We start from the raw sequence: 21,392 nt of genomic DNA on the forward strand, positions 1-21,392 counted from the left end.
GATAGAGGGGGAGGAGGTGGAGGTGGTCAACAAGTACAAGTACCTCGGGCTGTGGGTGGACAATAAACTGGACTGGTCATGCAACACAGAGCACCTGTATAAAAAAGCCCAAAGCCGACTGTACTTCCTCAGGAGGCTGAGGTCTTTTAACATCTGCAGGAAGCTCCTGAGGATGTTTTACCAGTCAGTGGTTGCTGGAGTACTTTTCTATGCTGTGGTGTGCTGGGGGAGCAGCACAGCAAAGAAGGACTCATCCAGGCTGGAGAAACTGATCAGGAGGGCTAGCTCTGTGGTCGGCATGAAGCTGGACACTCTGGTGACAGTGGCAGAGAAAAGGACATTAAAGAAACTGCTGGACATTATGAACAATGCTGGGCATCCTCTGCACACGGCCATTAACAACCAGAAGAGTCTGTTCAGTGACAGGTTGCTTCTCCCCAAGACAAGAACTAACAGACTTAAAAACTCCTTTGTCCCACACGCCATCAGACTGTTTAACTCCTCCCTGGAGGGGAGAGGGAGGAGAAACAGGAGGACAAAGGAGGGGGGAACAACTAAGCTGTAGTGCCTCTTCACCTCACTGTGCAATACCTTGTGCAATACTTTTGTAAATAGTCAACGGTGCAATAGACTCAATACTTGAAATGTGCAATTCACTTGTATTTTTATTTTTATTCCTATTTATTCTATTTATCCCCTTCGTATATTTTATTTATATTGTCTCTGTATTTATATATATGTGTGTGTGTGTGTATACATATATATATATATATATATATATATATATATATATATATATATATATATATATATATAATATTCTGTAACTCTGTAACTTCTGTCGGTGCTGTGCTTTTTTGGAAATCGAATTTCCCAGAGGAACCCACCCGAGGGATTAATAAAGTTCTATCTAATCTAATCTAAATCACTGCCTGTCCTGTAAAAGATCCCCCAGACCTCAGAGCTTGGATAGTGGCAGGGTTTAAAGTTTTTTTCTTCTCACCAACCAAACCACACACACATTCATACGACATGTTTAATATTAAATTACTGAACACTGCATTGTCTACAGCAGCTGTGCTGCTTTAAGCCCTTTTCATATTGTTCCTATAATATGGTTTCAGCTTCCTTTGCAGTTGCTCTGCTGCCGTACACTTAGCTATATTTTTTGATTTGACAGATGCTGCCAACACAACAACGTTCATATGAATTTGCCAACTAGATTGATAAACTCCTGGTTGATAAACAGCTTGATAGCTTGACCGCTAGGGTCAGGATAATCGACCCCAGCCTACAAGGGCTTCACCACCTGACTGTTAGGATAAGTGAATACAGATAATGAAAGCATAACCTGGATATGCTAAACTCACTTCGTACTACAAGGCCCTGAGGGGGGTGTACTATGAAGGAAATTAAACATAGATAGGTTTTCTTCGAGTTAGCTGGGTCAACAAAACCCCAAGCCCTAGACAGAGATAACACATATCATTGTGATCTTTTATCAACTTTCTCTGTGAAACTGGGTTTTCTTAAAGTTTTAAAACTTTAAGTTTGACATAAATTGCTATCTTATTAGTCTTGCCTTGTACTGTAGTACAGCTCTGTGGTTTCCAAATGTTGATTTATTTTGTTTTTCCCTGTGTGTTTTTTGTGCTTTTACTTCCTGTCTTTGCTTTCCCTGCCGTGAGCTCTGTCAGGACATCTATTTTAACAACCTGTGTTTCCTGGTTGTCTTGTGTTTCTCACATTCGTCTTTGGATTTCAGTTCTTTGTGCCTTGCATTATGTTGAATTTGCTAATAAAGCCTATTATCAGTCCCCACAAACACCTTCACTGTGCTGCATAACACCTACACTTATTCAATCTACCAAAAGGCTTAAATCTTTTTTTTTTTTCAGTTGATTGTCAAAGAACCAACAAATCATGAACACGGAAAAATAGGTGTTTTGTTTTGTTTTTTTACTCTAAATGGAAAGAAAGACTCCTTTAAAGTGCTTCTCTGGCCATTCTGGAAAAACATGGTGGGGGAGCTAAGAGTAAAAACAAACCAAAACCGCAGCCAAAACACAGAAGACGACATGTCAGCCGTGTTGGGGAGTGAGGCTTTTTAAAGGCAAGGTGAGCTTTTGTGGGTATGATAGAGGGAAATAAAATGGCAGACTGTATAGATTTTTTTAAAAAGAAAAAGAAAAAGCAAAACATGGCGTGCAAGTAAAAGCTTATTACAAGGGAAAATGAGAAATGTGAAATGAGTGGTTATGTGGTCCACTATAGCTTTGGCAAGCAAGGAATTCACATAAGATTTAGATGCTGTTCCACAAGGTAAAGTCAGGAAGCTCGATGTTTTTCTTCAAATGCAGCAGTCTTTTTCCATCAAAGAACAGTTAAAATTCTCCTGTTGCTAATCCAGGCATGACTATCAACCATCTTTGCCCTTAAATATTATTTCAGAACAGCTGGTGTGAATACATTTGCATAATAAGATTGGAAAAGCAGAAAATAATGGTGATTTTCTGCCTTTTCGGCTTGAAAATCAGCAAAATGCTATCAGAGGAAGAAAATTTTACTGAAACGACACGTCTGGACTTCTTTGAGAAATTTGATTTTTTATGTGCTATCATCTTTCCTGTCTGTAGCTTGATATTTTAGAGGAAATCCTGATCCAGCTCATTAAAAGAGAACTGGTAAGGAAAAAATGGCTAAATATGGTTTAAAGTCAACTTTTCTAAATGTGCTTTATAATAAAAGGAAACATTTTAGAGGCCGTGAAAAAATAAAGGATAATAAGCTAAATACAGACCATCTGCATTATGTTGAGAAAGCTTTAATAATCTCACCTGTATTATATTCAGATTACTTCATTAAATTTGGTTGCATTTTTACTAAATCTTCTGGATTGACATAAACTGAGGCTAAGAAAACTATTCCTACTGTGCAAGGGCTGCTGATTTCTAAGCCATGAGGCTTCTGCCTTTGATGGTTAAGAACACAAAAGAAAACATTAAAGTGTGCCTCACTGGAAAGGACAGAAACTGTATCTAAACCCATACTTCAAGAGTATTGTTCCCATCAGCGTCCAAAAAACAGATTGGCATCCATCAGCCAGGTGTTGAAATGGCAAATAGCCACATAAAACAAAGAAAGCGCCAACTGTTTTGCTTTTGTGCTCTTCCTCTCAGCCTTCTTATTACCGCTAACACCTAAAATCAACACAGGGTTTTTTTTTTCTTACCTCCCACTTTCCCTTCTTGCCTGACTTTTCTTCTGACACGGTGGCACTGTTGATGTTGGACTCCATTCAACAGCACCTAAACACGAAGCTACAGATCTGTTCTCTACCTCTGTGGTATGAAACACAGCTTGAAGAAATGGAATCGTCATCTACGGTTTGACATTTCTGACCTGCTACTGTGAAGTCTGAAACATTTATGGTTCACGGAGCTGCATTTGATGGATCCAGTTGACTTTAAAAAAAAAGGGCTTTAAAACACATGCTTTGTGCTCTTGATTAAATACAGAGGAAAAACATGCCAAGACAACCATAGACAGATGTTAGCATATAAATAGAATACTATTTCAAATGTAAGAGATCAATGCTATGAAAAAATAAAAGTGCCATTCACTTGCAGCCAAATGTTCAATATCTCTGCAGAATTGACTGTCACAGTGGGAATTCAGTGCTCATGCCTGGCAGCTGCTGCTCACGTTTCTGCTTTCCTGGCCTTAAATTGCTGTAAAATGCAATTTTGTACTCTGCTCCTCGGGCAGCACAGTAACAGTGATTTGGCGAGCAGTGCATTTATCAGGAAAGGTGAGATTCTTCTGCAGGGTAAAAGCCAGATGAAGCCCTGAAAGACTGATGGGTATTCTTATATTTCTGTGGTATTATGTGACCTGATGTTATAGGTTGTCTGGAGGCCAAAAATGCAGTGGTCATCAGGTCAGCCCACTGAAAGCGCCCCGTCGGCTGATATCTCTGAAATAACTGTCGGGAGATATGTTTTGAATTCCATAGTAGGTTTGGTCAGAAACTCTTCAGCATCACTGAGCTGGCTAATAGTTAACTGTAGGGGTTTACTGGCTTTTGAGGCAGCTCTTAAAGTTCAAGCACCATCAGGGACTCTGCTGCAGGTCATTACTGTACCAAAAAGTACAGAGCCAGTGGAGGAGGCTATAGGGGCTGTGAAGAAAGCTGTGAAGATAACAGCTGGGCTCCAATGACTAGTTTAATTTTAGTAAAAATATCTTCTTTCGTTTTTTTTAGCAGAGCAAGGTGCAGCTGTTGAGCAGGGATCTTAAACGGCTGATGGCAAGATGTAACAGCAAATACTAAAACAGGCTGGTTGAAAAGCTTTTTCTGCCCTGTAGCTGCACCTATATGAATATGACTTGATATTACTTGTAAGGTAATTGCCATTCAGTTGATGTATGACCCTGGACACTTGTACATGAATCACACAGATGGTAGGAGATAGATGATTAAAGCCCAGACTGCACTGCTTTGGCTCTTGAGAATCATTCAGTCTGGGCATGAAAATGCTACTAAAAGGATGCATATGGAAATTTATATGAAGGTGAACAGGTCATTAGGGCCAAGTGTTATATTTTTTAACGGTCCCTGAGCTGCTTGTAGCATCCGAGCTTCGTGACATAGCACTTAAAATTCTCAGGTTAATGTTAGTGCCATAGAGGTGACTGTAGAAATGTGACTTTTCAGTCTCAAGTGAAAAATGCAAGTTTGGGTCACATAAAGTTAATATCCACACCTCGATGCACACAAAGTTCACTTCTTCTTTTTTTTTAACTGTGATTTTTCTGCAAAACTCCCCAAGCTATGTCTTTTAGTTACTTTGATCTTTAGTAGGCTGGATGAGTGAAGCTATATGATAAATGTGTCAGATTACTGAAAAGGTTTTTATTAAATTTCAGTAAATGTCTTCCTATGTCCTTCTTCACATTTTCAAGCCGTCCACTGGGCCAGATTGGAGTCGCTGCCAGGCCGATTCGGGCCACCGGGCCTTAAGTTTGACGCCCTTGTGTTAAAGTTTGCAAAGCATCAACAGAAATCATGTTAAGCTTACCTAACGAACAGTCCTCCCCGTAAAAGCCGTCATCACAGATGCACTTGCCGTTCACACACTGGCCATTATCTGTGCAGTCATTGGGACACTTCTGGTTGCTGCAATCCTCACCAGCGAAGTGTGAGAAGCACACACATTTCCCGTCTACACACTGGCCCTTGTCATTGCAGTTGTTTGGACAGGTCAGTTCGCTGCAGTCTTCTCCGGTGTAGCCCTCATAGCACACGCACTGGCCATCCACGCATTGGCCATTGTCATTGCAGTTGTCTGGACATGTCAGCTCACTGCAGTCTTCTCCGGTGTAGCCCTCATGGCAGACGCACCGGCCATCTACGCATCTGCCATTGTCGTTGCACTCATCTGGGCAGGAGGATTCAGAACAGTCGGGGCCTTCCCATCCTACGTTACAGAGGCAGCTGCAGGTGTCGTGTTGGTAGGTACCATGGCCACTACAGCTTTTGTCCACGCCTTGATAAAGAGATACGCCAACACAGCGGGAGTGAAAAGAAGTGAGTGAAGAAGAAACGTTCAGTTCATCATGGAAAGTCCCCAGCAGCCTAGTCTATCATGTCATGTCATGGCCTACCTGCAGCACCACAGCATCCCTGTGCACACTGGGTCTTAAGGTAGTTGACTTCTTCTTCGAGTCCATTGACTCTGTAAAGCAAAGACTTAAAGCTTTCCGACTCCTCGCAGTCACATCTGGGTGACTGCAGCTTGATGTTGTGTCTGAAGATAATGTCATTGTTTCCATTTTTTGTGGTCTCCATCTGCAGACCTGCAAAATGGATATCTTTGTTAAGTTCATGCTGCTACACCTATCTGTTGCTCTTCACTCTTAATCTCTTAGTTATATCTTTCTTATGACCTGTTTCATCCTGTGTTGATATGTGTTGTAGGTTGCAGCTGGTGCTCCCCGGGATGTCAATTTTATAGATGTGGCTCAAGGTGACTTCCTGCTCTGCAGCTGAGGGGTCTGGCTGGGTGTCAGCAGAACTTGTGCGTGACCATGTGCAGAGTAGGGCCAGCAGGCACAGGGCCCTCCACAGGGGTCTAGCGGTCATTGCTAGTGGTACACTGTTCCAAAAAATAGTAATGTCAAAGTATCTTACTGTATATTTTACAGTTTTGTACTGTCTTTCTAGAATATCATTAAATTTACATAAGTAGACTGTGATTTTACATGTCAAAGGTAAAATAACATAACATCACTGTAAATATAGTAAAACACAATTTACTTGTTTTTTAAATATATTTTTTAGTACACATGCATATTTAGATTGTAAAAATACATTCAGAAATGTATCATAATTTCACAAATATTTGTCTGTTATGTGAGAGAATGATCTGTTAAATTCAAATGTAAAGCGCTTTGGGTGCCTTGAAAAGCGCTATATAAATCCAATCCATTATTATTATTAAATGTAATACTATGGAAAAATATATAAAATGATCGAAAATTAATGAGAATAATCAATAATTAAATGAGTATTTGAATTATAATTTTGCTAAAAATTTCATGTCATCTAGATCTGATTCAATAATTCAGAGGTAACAAGTGAAAATATAATTAATAGGAATAAAAACGAAAAAAAAAACATATAAAACATTGCACGGCCATGCTGTGCTAATTATATATTTTAAATAATAAATGTAGAGGTAGGAATTGCAATTAATATAAATCTCAAAGTATTCACCACATTCCTGAACAGAAATAGGCCTCTGCACCTGGGGTGTGGCCATGAAAACAATGTGACATGCCATTGGATGTTGGGACACATAATAACATGACGCTAAGCATCGGCCAATGAATGTGAACTAACAACCACAAGGTCGCGGGTATGGCTGCACTGTAGGAAAAAATCCTAATATAAAAGTATTTTACTGTGCATTTTACAGTTTTGTTCTGTTCTTCTAAAGTTACGTAAATAGACTGTGATAGACATTTCAAATGTAAATTAATGTTAAATCACTGTAATGTAATAAAACATAATTGTCATGATTATTAAATGTATCTGTCTGTACATATGCATATTTAGATTGTTAAAATACATTCACAAATCATGATCTCACAAATATCTGTCCGTTATTTGAAAGATTGAACTGTTGAATTCAAATGTAATGCTATGGAAAAGTATATAACATGATTCCTATAAGCTTGTGTTACATCACATAAGTATTATTATCATTGCCATTTAGGGCCATCGTGGCTCAAGAGTTGGCAGTTCGCCTTGTGATCAGAAGGTTGCCGGTTCGAGCCCCACCGTCGACACTCTTGTTATTGTGTCCGTGGTCAAGACTCTTCACCTACTGGTGATGGTGCGATATGGCAGCCTTGCCTCTGTCAGTCTGTCCCAGGGCAATCCATTATTATTTAAACCAACTGTTAACTGTATATTTCTGTACATTTACGTATTATGCTTCATATTGCCACATTCATTGACCAGCACTTGGAAAAGGCAGAATCCCATGTAAAATTAGCACACACAACAAACTGTATTTTCATTACTGAAAATAACTGTATTTTCATGAGAAAGTTATTTTCTGTTATTTTACGGTAGTATTTTGGCGCCCAGCAGCCGGAATATTACCGTTTTTTTAGGATTTGTTTTTTCTAACAGTGTATTTGTGCAACTGAGGTCACTTATTTTTTATGTTTCAACATATAAAACAGCTCTGACATGCAAAAATAAAATCAACATTCGGGAACTTGTTCACTTTCAGTCTGAGAGTTTGTTGCTGGCAAGTTTGGTTAAGCTGTCATACTTTGTTACTCCACCTACTTCGTTCATCTTGTGACACACAGTTACCCCATAACCATTTTCCCTATACACAATCACTGGATAAGGACCAGCTGTAAAATTGTTACTAGATCTTCAGTTTCAAAACTCCCTCTGAATATATCTTTTTACCATTAGAATTTGTTGCCTTTGGCCCGGCAAGATTTGGAAAATGTCATGAAGTGTCTTAAAGAACTGACATGGACTCTGTTAGCAGAGGTTGCACATAGTCTAACAATGACTGGATATGGACTCGACGTGTGTGTTCTATGGTCTGAAGATCCCAGGAGTGTGAGGAAGCCCATGGAAACATGGCAGACAGTTTTTCTTCATGTGTCTGGGGGTACTCCCTTCTGAATTATACGTGTACAAAAAAGTCTTCTTATGAAAAGAGTACAAAATGTGGTAGAACTTATTAGCTAAGCTTGGAAAAAAATACTAACTACCTCATAATCATCTTCCCTTTAACAACAGTGCTGCATCTTACATATCTTCAAGCATACGGGCGACCGTGGCTCAGGGGGTTGGGAATCGCATCTGTAACCGGAAGGTCGCCGGTTCGATCCCTGGGCTCTCTGTCCTGGTCGTTGTGTCCTTGGGCAAGACACTTTACCCTACTGGTGTTGGCCAGAGGGGCCAATGGCGCAATATGGCACCCTCGCTTCTGTCAGTCTGCCCCAGGGCAGCTGTGGCTACAACTGTAGCTTGCCTCTACCAGTGTGTGAGAGTGAATGAATAGTGGTATCGTAAAGTGCTTTGGGTGCCTTGAAAAGCGCTATATAAATCCAATCCATTATTATAAAAAAAACGAAACTCCAATGGTATCAGCTTTGTCTTGTTCATACAGTCACAGAAAAGGGAATTGTAGTTTTACATATCAGCACATAAAAAAAAATAAGCTCATTCTGAGTAGGTTTTAAAATCAAGCTGTGTTGTTGTTTTTGTTGTAGTTATTTATTTAAGCCAAAATGCATGAGCTATAAGTGAAAAATTAAGCATACCCCATGATTCAACAGCTTATAGGTGGACGGATTGTGTTCTGAGTTCATATTGTTAAGCAGAAAGTGTGGACTTAATTTTTCATATGCTGCTTCTGTATTTTGGCTTGATTTTATAATGAACTGACATGTAAAACCTTGTAATTGAAAAAGGATGTACTTTTTTGAACAGAACATTATTTTAGAACATAAGAGAAAAATCCAACTTAAACACCAAATCTCTTAAAACCAGTTTTTAAAGCAGAATTCGTGCGTGTGTGGTTAGTCAAACAGAAATTATATCTCATACTGGGGGGCCTAGGAGTCTTGGGCCCTCCAGACAGTTGCCTGCTAGTCTGTGTTTGAAATCAAAGACAATAACGTTAAACACCTCACAGCTCAGTGTGAGGTACATCAAATTTACTTCGAGGACTCTCACATTGGCATGAGCAAAAGCATATGGAGATGAAATATCCCATCTGTTTTTTAGTGCTGGACTATACATTTTGTACAGACTGTATCTTTGGCATTAACTGTGTGTAACAAACCCCTGAAACTGTAGGCGTCTGTTGTTGCGCCTGACTGAACCTGTGTCTCGTGGCTGACAAAGGCACAGATTTGTACCTTCAACAGTGTCTTATACAGAGCTGAGGACAGAAATACATAAGTTACATTAGATTCACTGGGGCAGACTACTGTATATTTAATCACAAGAAACCTGAGCCATTGTGTCACCCTGTGTGTGTCGTAATGGAGCTCTCATTCCACAGTGTGGCAGTAGAAAGTGAATAGTCATCACTTTGGCAGAGATCGCAAACCATAAATTGTGCTCAGTCAGGCATTTCAAAGCTTCAGCGAATGCAGAAGCTTGTCCTCGGTGATGATGTCATTGTGTCTAATGACAGTGATGTCATGTGAACTTAAAACCTTGCAGCGGCTTCCCCGGGGAAGCTAAATTACATGCTTTCAAAATAGAAATCCTGCTTAAGCTTCAATAGCCCTTTTGCCGGACTTTGGTTTGAATTAAACCTTATGGTACAAAAGTTTAAAAGGTGGCTTGAAGGAACACATGAGCTAACTGTGCTGAGCTCATGTGGTCTATGGAAACACAAAACCTCTAATCAAGTGAAGAAGAAAGAAGGAGAAACGGTGTCATGCTTGATAAATGCAAAATAAAGTTTTAATTACTGAGGTCAGCGTATGTGCAAATAATCCATATGAACCAAAATTTCCTTACTATGGTCAGACATACAGCTCTGGTTGTGAGCACAGCAACCCCACCCTCTGCTTATGAGGGGCAGCCAATCAGGTTTGCTTAAAGGGGGAGGAGCTGAAACAGCAGCTTTCAGAGTGTATACATGGCTTCAGTCTCACAGGCCTATACTATTCATGTAAACTGAGTGGCTCCACTGGGTCCAATACAGGACCAAATATACTACTGCACAAATAAAACCAGCAAATATTTCTCAGGCTTTTCCGGCATGTCACGATATACAAAAATAACTATTATTCAGTTTTATTTCAGTGTTTTAGCTCAACTTTACTATAAATTATAAACTCTAAGAACTGGGCAAAAACAGCTCTCTTATTTTGAGATTTATTCCTGTGTTTGCTCAAAATGTGAAATTTTGAAGTGGAAACAATGAATGACTTGGAAATCTATCAAAACATTTTCTCTTTGAGCATCAAAGACTAAAACAGCTGGAAAAGTTAAAAAATAATGTGCAGACAGAGAAACTAATACTTAAAATCCCATTAGACATTGAGAGAGAGCATTGGCCAGAATATTAAGTTGTCAACAAGCAGAACTAAAAATCTGCCAATACCACGATGACACCATTATCAGATTAACATATAATCTAAGCAGGGATCCTAGGAAACTGAGAATATGACAATATCTGACATTTTGAGTTACAGTTGAGTTACATGCTGTTATACGTGACATATTTTCAAACTCTAAAGTGGAAAGCTTCTCTTCATCGAGTCAATACATTTTATTTTGAGTTAAGTGCTGGAATATGAGTTCTAGCTCAAATGAATGCACACAACTCAAGTAGGTTTGTGATTCAGAATTCCCAGTGCTTTTTTTAGGGAGGCAAATGCACGTGTAATTATCATGACCAGTTCAAACTCAGTATATCCAGCTTGGTTATTTTAGCTGTGTATTTAACTACTGCTGGTCAAAGGCTTGAGGTCAGAGACCGGTGCCTGTGCAAACAATCCAAGCTATGACATCACAGACATGCTGTGTCTTTTACCCTATGCTGTGGTGAAAAACTAGACCTTAGAAGGTCTTTTGTCAATGGCCAAATCTTAGGCTTGTAAAACTGAGATTAAGGCCTTAAGACAGGAAAATGGAAATAAAGTGAGGGGTATGGAGAGCGGAAAACAGGATCGAGAATCAGATGGATCAGTGGGTGAGGGAGAGTGAATAGGTAAGAGAAGAAGTGATGGAGAGTTGTGTGTTGGAATCACTGACACTCTAGCAGTTAGCCACATTACAGATGGTATAGTATGGTGTGTAATAGCACTGAGCACGGGCTCACAGAGATGCTTAACAAGCATGTTTATAGCTCCCTGTCAAGGTTTTATTTGATGCTTGCCTTTTTCAAGGCCTTTTCTTATTTCTCTTGGAGGAGATTGCAGTGTGACTTTCCAAGCATAGCACAGGGTCGTGTCTGACTGCTGAGACTGTCCTCATGTTGGAAAGACAGACAGATGGAGGAATTAATGGAGAAAGAAAATGGGATAAAGAGGGAAGTGGGGCAGTTACATTTGAATGGATGGATGGATGGATGGATGGATGGATGGATGGATGGATGGACACCAGTTGGGCTAAAAAAAACAAACAAAACGGAGCCAGTGCTACAGTGTGACAAAACTGCAGTTCTTTGAAAAGTGTTGGTTCCAACACTGCTTGACCATTTTGCACAAAAAATGTTACTGCTCAAAGTTTGGACACATGCAGTATATTGCTTGCTGTGAAATTTTAGTTTCATATGTTACACTGTTTTTGTAGTATTTGTATTTATTTTTGTCCTAAGTCTCATCTACCCACCTTCTTTCTTTTTCTTTTCTTTTCTTTTTTTTCATTGACATCTGAGGTCATGTTTGAACATGAATCACTCAAAAAGTATTAAAGATAGAACCCTGAAATTTTCACAGGTCTTTCTGATTGTAATGTTAAATTTCGATCTGTAATTTGAGATAGCTGCTTCAAAAAAGGTCTGAGGACTGGTTAGTTGAATTATGTATTTAAAAAGTTAAAGCAGTTCTGTGTAAGTCTCGTATTTGAGCACACACTAATAAAACAAATCACACTGCGAAGAGTAATTGTGTCAAGTTTTGAAAGTTATATAATTTGTAATCTAGGGTTTCACAGTATTGCACCATAAAACATGTATAGTCCGTTTAACATCAAATTCTCAGTGTCATAAATGAAAATATTGCTATTTTGATTCAACTTTCATGCTGGTTTGAGCAAATCTGAACAGTTGGACCACAAAAAACCTAAAATATCAGGAGCTAGTCTATTTTAAAAAGACTGGAATTTCCAGATGGTACTGTAATTATAAGTGAAAACATTAGTTTGTTCAGTGTTTTCATATTTTTCATTTTCCAGACCTTCTTTGTAAGCGTGCACATTGATGCACTTTCAGCTCTGAAACACAGGCAGGTTTAAAGCCTGTTACAAAATGTTATCTATAGCTAATTTTACCTTTTTTTCTTTGCAACTCATCCTGTTGGACTTTCCATAAAGCTAGTGATGTGTTTTGATTGAAAGGTACTGTCCGCGAGGCCTCACCTTCCTAATTCAACTTACCGAACTGCTGTCCATTTTGTAGCATAGGAAATTTTTTGTACGCTTTGTAGTGCAGACTGTGGGTTCCAGTTTTGCTGTTTGAAATTCAAGTATTTTATTAACTCACCTACCTTATTAAAGTCACATAACAACTCCCTGTCATCCAAATATGGTTACTTTTGGCTCCAAAAGGCAACAATGAGGAAGCCAAAACACTAATGTAGATGTTTCAGTACTGCTGGTTGACATCAGAGTGACTAATCCCATCTTAATTTACAGTCTGTGAGAGAAATAGAAGATGGATGATGGATAATTGGCATATGAATGTATAAATGTGAAGGACAGTATAGAACAAATACGCCGTTATGATTTATTAGGTACCAATCATTCACTCCACTAATGGACAAGTGGAAGAGGGGGTGATTAAAAGTAAACTGACAGGCAAGATTAAATATCAATGAATGAAACAGATGGGATCTAAATAAAGGTGTAGAATTCAATATCTGCCATGACATAAACCATGATATATTTTCGATTATTGTAAAAGTGAGCTTTCTGGCTTTGGCGTCCAGTTGATTTGGAAACATAATTCAGCTGACTGCCAGTAATGACTCTAGACTGCAGGATAAAGCAGGGAAACCGATGGGCTTTCCACATGGGTCATTCGGCATTTCATTATGGCTTTCAAGCCAACACAAACCTAATTCAGAGTGTTCGTAAACACGGTCCTTCCTGACAATGACTTTCCTTTGAAAGCAACGCTGTGTTAGTAGTGTTTGCTGATATAATATTTGTTCACTCTGCCCATCTGTGTCCTGTTTATGAAACTTGGTATTTATGGCCTCCAGAAGCAGTGGAGGAGCCCTCCAACGGTAACAAGAGAAATGTATTCGACCTGAGACAAGACTGTCTGGACTGGCAGACACCTTTCACTAAAGGCTGCTTGACAAGCTGTGAGGGATGATTGTGCATTTGTGTGTTTCTCTGTCAAAGCCTTTGAAACCTCACCGTGTTAAACAATCGGCCACAAGAATACAGAGAAAGAGGAGAAAAGGCAACTGCACATAAAAAGAAAAACAAACAGCTGCAGAGGAAAGCTTGTATCGGGAATACAGACTCCGAGAGAGAAACGTGAAGTAGAATAAGACCCGGTCAGTCTTTGCACATTTGCCCTATCCTCTCTAGAGAGCCATTAAATATCAGACAAAAGGCTGACTGTTTCACCGGATTTCAACTTTTGACTAATCTCTATGGAACAAACCGACAAGCCGGAGGATGAGAAGAGGTAAGGTCGTGCCTCATGTGTGGTTGCAAACTTCTAGACGTTCCTCTCCCTTCTTCTCTTCCTTTCACACATGGCAACTCGCAGACAGAACATGGAAACGAAAATGAATAAAACAAAGCTGAAAGCAATTATCGTCTGAGAGCAGAGCTCATATCTTCACGATTCTGTCTGTCTCCTACTGATACATAGACCACAAGGAGACCTCGATAAGGACCTCGCTTCATCAGAACCGCAGAGACTTAATTCCCCTCAGTGGGCTGACAGAAGAACCCAGTGAAAAGGCAATAATAAAGCAGCTAAATACCTGACATAGATTAGCTTTTCTAAAAATAAAAGTGTTTTCAGTAGCTTTGCAGTAAGGTCATTTTCAGGCGGTTTGAGTAAATAAAATGACTGATGTTTCCATGAAAGCAGTAACATTATGCAATGTGAACACATTTTATAAGCCACCCACTCAGGGTTGTGGGTCTCTCTCTCTCTCTATCATTTTGCATGGCTCAAGGCCCACATCTGTAGCTCATTTTGCGAGGGCTTCTGTGAATTCGCGGTGCCAGTACAGTAGCATTAAAGGTAAATCTACTGGATCAACAGTCCTGCGAGAACATTTCTCACCTCAGCACATAATTGAATACTAATAATTTTTGTTATTATCATAGAGGAAAATCTATGATGGCAGCTTCATTGTCAAACAGCACGGGATTGTCATGACAACAATCATATTCATGATATGAAATTAATATTTTTAATACACCGTTAGAAAAACTGAGGCTGTCACAGTTACTCTGATGGGAAAATAATCACACTGATCACATTTATACTACGTTACGACGATCTGTCTATTTATTTTTTTTAATTTATAAATGTTTACCTGAACGCATGTTCTTCATATTTCAATGAAATACACTAAGTATGCTTTGATTATGCAAATTAAGCATGAAATGCTCACAGGAAGTTGTTGATCGTGTCAAATATCATCATAAATCAGTCTGTATCGCTTACCAAGTTTTACAAAACCTTCTCTTAAACCAAGTCCTGCAAAGCAAGCCCAGACTAACGCAAGAACAGCTTCAGTCCTGGGACACTTGATAAATTCTGGGTCTCACTTTAGCTCATTTGCTGTCATGTCTCATTATTGCCCCTCAAACCTTCTGAGTAAAAAAGAGGTAAACAGGGTTCTAAAAATAAGGGAAAGGCTAAAGGAAGGTAGAACAGACAAAAAGAAATGCACAAATAAAAATATCCTAAGCAAGAGTGAAGCAATATTTGAATCCTCCAAAAAAGAAAAGGAGCATATAGTTAACGTATCTAAGTTAGAAATGGCACTTAAAAATGAAAAGAATATGAATATGTCTTACCCTTGGGGGGAGCTTTGTTAACTTTCTCTCCTTTCTACCTTTCTTCTTTCTGACTTTTCTCTGACGGACCGAGTGTCACTCAGCAACTCTCTCTCTACCACCTGCTGACAGGCCAGGGCCAACGAGTCAAGGATCTCTGCACTGCCAGCGCTCTCTCCCTCCCTCCCTCCCTCCCTCTACAACTGTTAAAATCTCCTCTAAATGCCTGTAGGCCAATGGGCAGTTAGTTGGGGAGTGTCTGCTCTCCCCCATCCGCTCAAGTGATTAAAACAAAAATGGGGGACAAGAGAAGGAGATAATGAGTTGCATTTACTTCTGTTTACCTCGTGGCTCTTATCACTCATAGTTCTCATTCGTCTCAACACTCTCGTTCCTTTATTTTTTCCTCCCTGTGTGAGTTTAGTTACGCTAGCAGAGAGCCAGCAGCGGGAGTTAAATTTAATCTCTATAGCAGAGATGGTAGCATTTAAGACACAATAACTGAGTAGAGGTTGGGTCAAAAGGGGCAAAACTGAAGCCAAGAAAAACTCTGAGTGGGTTTAGGTTAGAAGAAGAAAACAACTTAAGTGTCAAAATTGTGCACAAGAATATACAAGAAGAACTAAAGGGGGGGGATATTTAAAATGGCATGGATATAGCAGTGGCATACAGATTGTGTAACATTAAATGAAAAGAAAAGGAAAGACAGGGATATTTCCTGGAAAAAATATTGTCTTGGGGATGAGTTCTTGAGTAATAATAATCACTTTGCTGTTGGTTGGATGACTGGCAATTAGAAACCCCAAAGTCTTGATGTGATTTAAAACTTACATATTCTTCTCTCTGAAATATTTCTCACGTTATTTTCCTTTTCAATTTATTTCTGTGAAACGGGCCACCGCTAAGCATACTGTGAAGACACATAGCAACGCTAACTCTTTCAAGCCGACAGAAAAAACCACAAGCTTCAAAAACCTGCCTCCTCAGACTGTCATCACTTTAAAACATGCAATGAAAAAGTACTGCGTTTCAAGATGTTTCCTGTTAGCACAGAATAAAATGCAAAAGCTAAGTGCATCCATACAAGCGAGGGCAGAAAACACATCACCCGTTAACACTGCAACTGTTACTGAAGACCCCGTGTGTCACGGATGACAGCTTTAAGCTGACATAAGTAAGGTGTCAGATGTCTTTGGGGCACAGAGACCTGTGATCACATGTTTTCACCTTTGCTTTCTACTTTTTATTTTACATATTCACACACGAGGACCCCAGAATTCGATTTGGATCAGACTGAATATCCCACACCAAATATTCACTCCCTCGTTCGGTTTCATCATCCACCTCCTCCCTGAAGATCCACAGATCTATACAGATCTATAGATATGTTAACATGGTACAACTGCACAATTAGGTGCTCAATCTGAGCAGGTTTGTCTATTTAAGCAGCACTTGTTGCACCATGTATGTCATCACGAATGTAAAATGTTTCCTCAAAAACTGGAATTCTGGGCAACTCTTGAGAAAGAATAATGACTTAGAAATAACAAATAGTCTCCTTTAAATAATGATGTAAATTCAGTCTCCCATATAAATATATAAGGTCATAAGTATATAAGTATTTAACTCTATAAAAATTCACTGTGGGTTTGCTGTTGATGAATGGGTCAGGTTTTTTTCTTTTGTTTTGTTTTTTTAAATAGCATATATATAAATAGCAATATTTTCCAAATAACTAAAAAGACCAATGATAGTATTATTGTCACTTAAAGACAGCATAGCTACTGAAAGATAACATCTGTCCTTCAGCAGCGGTATCTCTGGTGCCGTTAGTGGCAAACTCCTCCCTGGATAATGGACAGAGATGAATGGCTCACCATATGCTCAATAATGGCGTAGTCATTACAGAGAATTTACCTTTCTTCCAGAAGTTAAGACGTAACCTTGGAACATCAGTATGTGTTGCTGAGCCTTAGATTTGGTTCTATAACAGGGCTTTCTAGCCCTCTTTCAAACTTGCATTAGCAGACAACTGTGAATCTAGGACACTTTCAATTACACTATGCCTCCAGAGTAAAGCCAACAGTGATTAATTAAGTTGTCTTGACTTTCTTTTTATCAAGCTGAAAGATTCCTTTCAACTCGTACAAATCTCTTCGGTCCTTGTTATTAGAAAAAGGCATATGTAGATATGAATCAGGGTTTTTTTTAATTAATTTCGTCAGAGTGCAGAGTAAAATCATGAGAATAAGATTTGTATGGAAGAAAAAAAAGAGTCTGATCTGATATCCCCAATGACAAAAAATACTTCTTTTAAAAACTGCCTCTTGTGTCTCGTATGGCCATAGACATCCCAGAGAGAACATATACATATTTGTTTTCTTTCTGGGAGATAATCCATTTATTTAGTATTTCCTCCGCTAAATTTAGAGTATTTCTCCTGCATCTGCAGTATTTGTTGTACTAAGCCCTATAGCTTGTGGCTGTAGTATCAAATTGATATGCGAGTGGTATCTAGCTTCTCATTAGCATGGAAGAAAAACACATTTTCCCTAATGCCATTCTAATTTTAACCTCCTGAGACTGGAGATCTTGTTTGCGATGTATTTATTTAAAGTTCTCTTAGCTATTTGAGATTGTTTGGACTCGATAAGTATAAAAACTATTTTATTCCTTCCTAGTTAAATTTACCCTTTTTAATTTTTCATATTTATTTCCTTTCTTATTCATAGCCTTTTCCTTTTTTGTTTTCTTTAGGTCACGAGCAGTTGTCCAAGCATTTCACTACATATCGTACTGTGTATGACTGTGTACGTGACAAATAAAAATTTGAATTTGAATTTGAATTTGAATTTGAATTTGAAACTATGCATTATCTTTGAACCAAAAGTATGACCTCATATAGAGACAATGGGTTTATTTTAAAATAACCATTGTTGTTATCAAACTATTGGACATTTTATGGAGCAGAATAAAGTATAACAAAAGCTCAAATGTAATGTTAAATTTAAATATGTTATAATAAGCAACATACATGGTAACGTAGTATTTATTGTGAAAACTGTGACGAGTCAGAGAAATCAACTAGAGGTTACACACTGAACCATGTATTACAGTAGGCAATACTGTAACACCATTATTATCAGGTCTTTTTACCTTTGGTCATTTAGCACTGCATGAAATGTTCCTTCTCTTAAATTGTGTTTGTAGGAACACAACAAATGTCACAATCAGGGGCATGCATGCAAAGATTCACTTGCCAAAAATTTAGCTGTAAATGTCATGAAGCATTACTGTTGTGTTTCTGCTGACAAACCCCTTAACAAGCGACTGATTTTGGTAAATTCAGTGCATCATAAATGGCATAACTGCTTCCTAACGATGGAAACAGTTTTCGTTGCTTTCCTCTGTACTTATTACAAAAATTGCAACTTCTTCTGAGTCATTTTCTGTTTGTTAGCAATTGCTTTCAAGGATTTTGTAAAGAAAGAGTCAGACAAAAGTATCTGAACGGACTTTAATACTAAAACGTAACAATCAACTTCTTCTCATTTTTAATTCACAAATCTATTTAATATCAAAACAAGAAAGACCTCCATCTTTTGGATGCATAAATGTTACAAAAAAGTCTGCAAATGGAACTTTAAAGTCTATCCATACGCTTTGTTGTGGGGGCATGCTGTGTGGGAGGTGATGAGATTTGCATAGCTTCATAGGACAAAGAGAAACTATTTCATGCATGTCACTATAAAAGTTGACGGTGTGACCGTTTAAATTTTGCATTTTTGTACACTGTGAATTTTTCCCATGCTGGGAAATATACGCCACACTAACAGCAGATGTAAAAGAACTTTTCCCAGCAGGATTAATTTCATTTTATGGTTTCTTTAATGCGATGCATGTCTTTGCTCCTGTTCTGTATTATTTCTTTGGGAAAAAAGAAAAACTCTGAACTGTCTTTAGAAGAACCCACGCACCTCTGGTCCTCAAATGAGTTAGCCTGCATGGGATAAAAATGCATCAGGGTGTATGTCAATTCTCATTCGCCCTGTGTGTGTACGTTGACATGTAATATGAAAGATGTAAATGAAAGCTTTCTGAAGGTAAGAAATATAAAAGTACTAGTCTAGTCTGCCTAATTGGACATGGAAACTCCTCATCTTCAACCTGAGCTTAATAATGGAGACAATTCAAAAACAATGCCTGAAAACAACAACGGCAATAACCTTACTTTGTGTTTTGTTCATGACAGTGGAAAATCTTGGCTTTAACATCGCAGTTATTTTTCAATTAGGATAGGGTCTGGTAAGCAGGATTAGTCATGGCTTGTGGTTTGCATTTTTTCCTCATGTTTTTAAAACAAGTGCAAATATGAGTTTCAAGCACACGGTGAGAAATCATTATGAGATTATGTGAAGACAGACATATTTTGTTGCAGCTGACATTACAGTACGTGAGATTCTCTGTTAGTACGCTTGATTGAACTGACAGGTAACATTTCTGTCACAAGGTGTAGCAAAAACAAGAGAATTGTCAAACCACAATCATTTTTTTATGATGCTTTTGTTAGGACGCCTGGGTCGTTGACCCATGTTTGAGTTTATTATATTAGTTATCATTTCTAGTCTTTGGTTTCTTTGTCTGTGTTCTGTCTTATGGTTTACGTCTCGGTTTCCTCTGTTGCAGTCCCTGCGTGTGAGTCTGTGTCTTTAGTTCAGTCTGTGTTGTTTCCTGCTTTATTTTGAAGGTCCATGGTCGTGTCCAAATTCATGGGCTGCATCCTCCTGAGGACCCGGCCTTCGCGGTCTACGTGGGCCGGGTCCTCAGAAGGTCGGGTAGGCCGGAAGTAAACGGCCGTGAAATTGGACGGTCTAGCCTTCTGATTAGCGTCACCGCTGTCTCGGTGGAGTTTAATAAACTCAGCCGTCTGCTCCTTGCTATCTAAAATATAACAGGACACTGGCGTAAATTCTCGACTGTCTCATACTTCTGTTTAATCAGTTTTCTGTTTGACGTTTAGTCAGCTGTGTAAAAACCAAGGAGGAACCCACCCAGGGGATTAATAAAGTTTTATTTTATCTAATCTTATCTAATAACTTTAATCTCAGCCAAACCGATTTACTCACAAACAAACAAAACACTGAAAAAAGCCCAACAATAACATTTTTAGGTTGTCTAAGTGACTTATATATTACGTTTAACCCGAGCAGCGAAAGTCCGCGGTGATCTGAAAATGATGTGCCGGGAGTTGTGCCGTTCTCGGCCGCATCAGTAACCCTCGAGCTCCTGGCTAGTTATCGAGCTGGTGGGTAGCAGACACCTCCGAAAACGTCGAAGCACTTTTGCAAATATGCGATATCTTGATAAACCGAGCAGATATTTGATGTTTACACAGCTACTTCCTCGCCTGAAAAAATGTTAAAAGTTTATTTTGTGACCCAGAAAGATTAGTATGAGTAATTTTAAAACTTAGTAGCGGCCGCCATTGTTGGAAACTGGAGTTTGGCTGGGCCGCGCTATGAATTCTGGGATATGGTAGGCCACGAAGGACACACCCGACCCATCCTTAAAATTCGGGGAAAAGGAGGACGCATTTGTTGGCTACATTCGGAGGAGTCTACGAATTTGGACAGCCTTCGGCGCGTCGCTGTGACGTAATAGGTCTACAAATGCGGCCTCAGGAATTTGGACACGACCCATGTCTGATGTTAATGTATCTGGTTTTGCTTCCCCTGTTTCGTTAGGCCTGATTTGCCCCAGCTGTGTTTCCCTCCTGTTACCCATTCCCTGATTGCTCCCTCTGTGTATTTAAGCCCTGTGTTTCTCTGTGTCTATGTTGTGATCTACCCTTATCTTGCTGTGTGTTCGGTCTGTGTAAGTGTGTTTTGTAGTCTCAGTTTTGTTACCCTTTTGAGTTCACGTTTGTCTCTGGAGTCTGCACTTTGTGTCCTTTTCCTGCCTGCACACAACCTTCACATAACAGAAGATCGCGACCAGAACATGGACCCCACAGACTCTTTTTCCTCGGAGTTCAACGCCGAGATAATGCGGATGGTGAGTCTGCTCAACCGCATTGCCCAGTCACAGGATTTACGGACTATGGCAGTCGGGCTAAGTACAGTAGATGCCATCA

General features: G+C 39.1%; 1 protein-coding gene across 1 annotated transcript in view; it reads right to left on the reverse strand.

Moving 5' to 3' along the window:
• The window catches only part of tnn (tenascin N), a 42,996-nt gene extending 27,600 nt beyond the window's left edge, over positions 1-15,396 (reverse strand). The window contains exons 1-4 of the mRNA XM_085438636.1: positions 15,281-15,396; positions 5,950-6,158; positions 5,668-5,859; positions 5,082-5,549 (exon numbers count right to left, since the gene is read on the reverse strand). Of these exons, the coding sequence (XP_085294762.1) occupies positions 5,082-5,549; positions 5,668-5,859; positions 5,950-6,145 (856 nt within the window). The 5' untranslated portion in view covers positions 6,146-6,158; positions 15,281-15,396. The remainder of the gene's footprint in view (positions 1-5,081; positions 5,550-5,667; positions 5,860-5,949; positions 6,159-15,280) is intronic.
• Positions 15,397-21,392: the final 5,996 nt, after the last annotated feature.

The sequence above is a fragment of the Copadichromis virginalis genome, linkage group LG18 (assembly GCF_057382275.1).
Source record: "Copadichromis virginalis isolate Kocher_CV1m ecotype Utaka linkage group LG18, C_Virginalis_male_GT1.1, whole genome shotgun sequence".
Lineage (NCBI taxonomy): Eukaryota > Metazoa > Chordata > Actinopteri > Cichliformes > Cichlidae > Copadichromis > Copadichromis virginalis.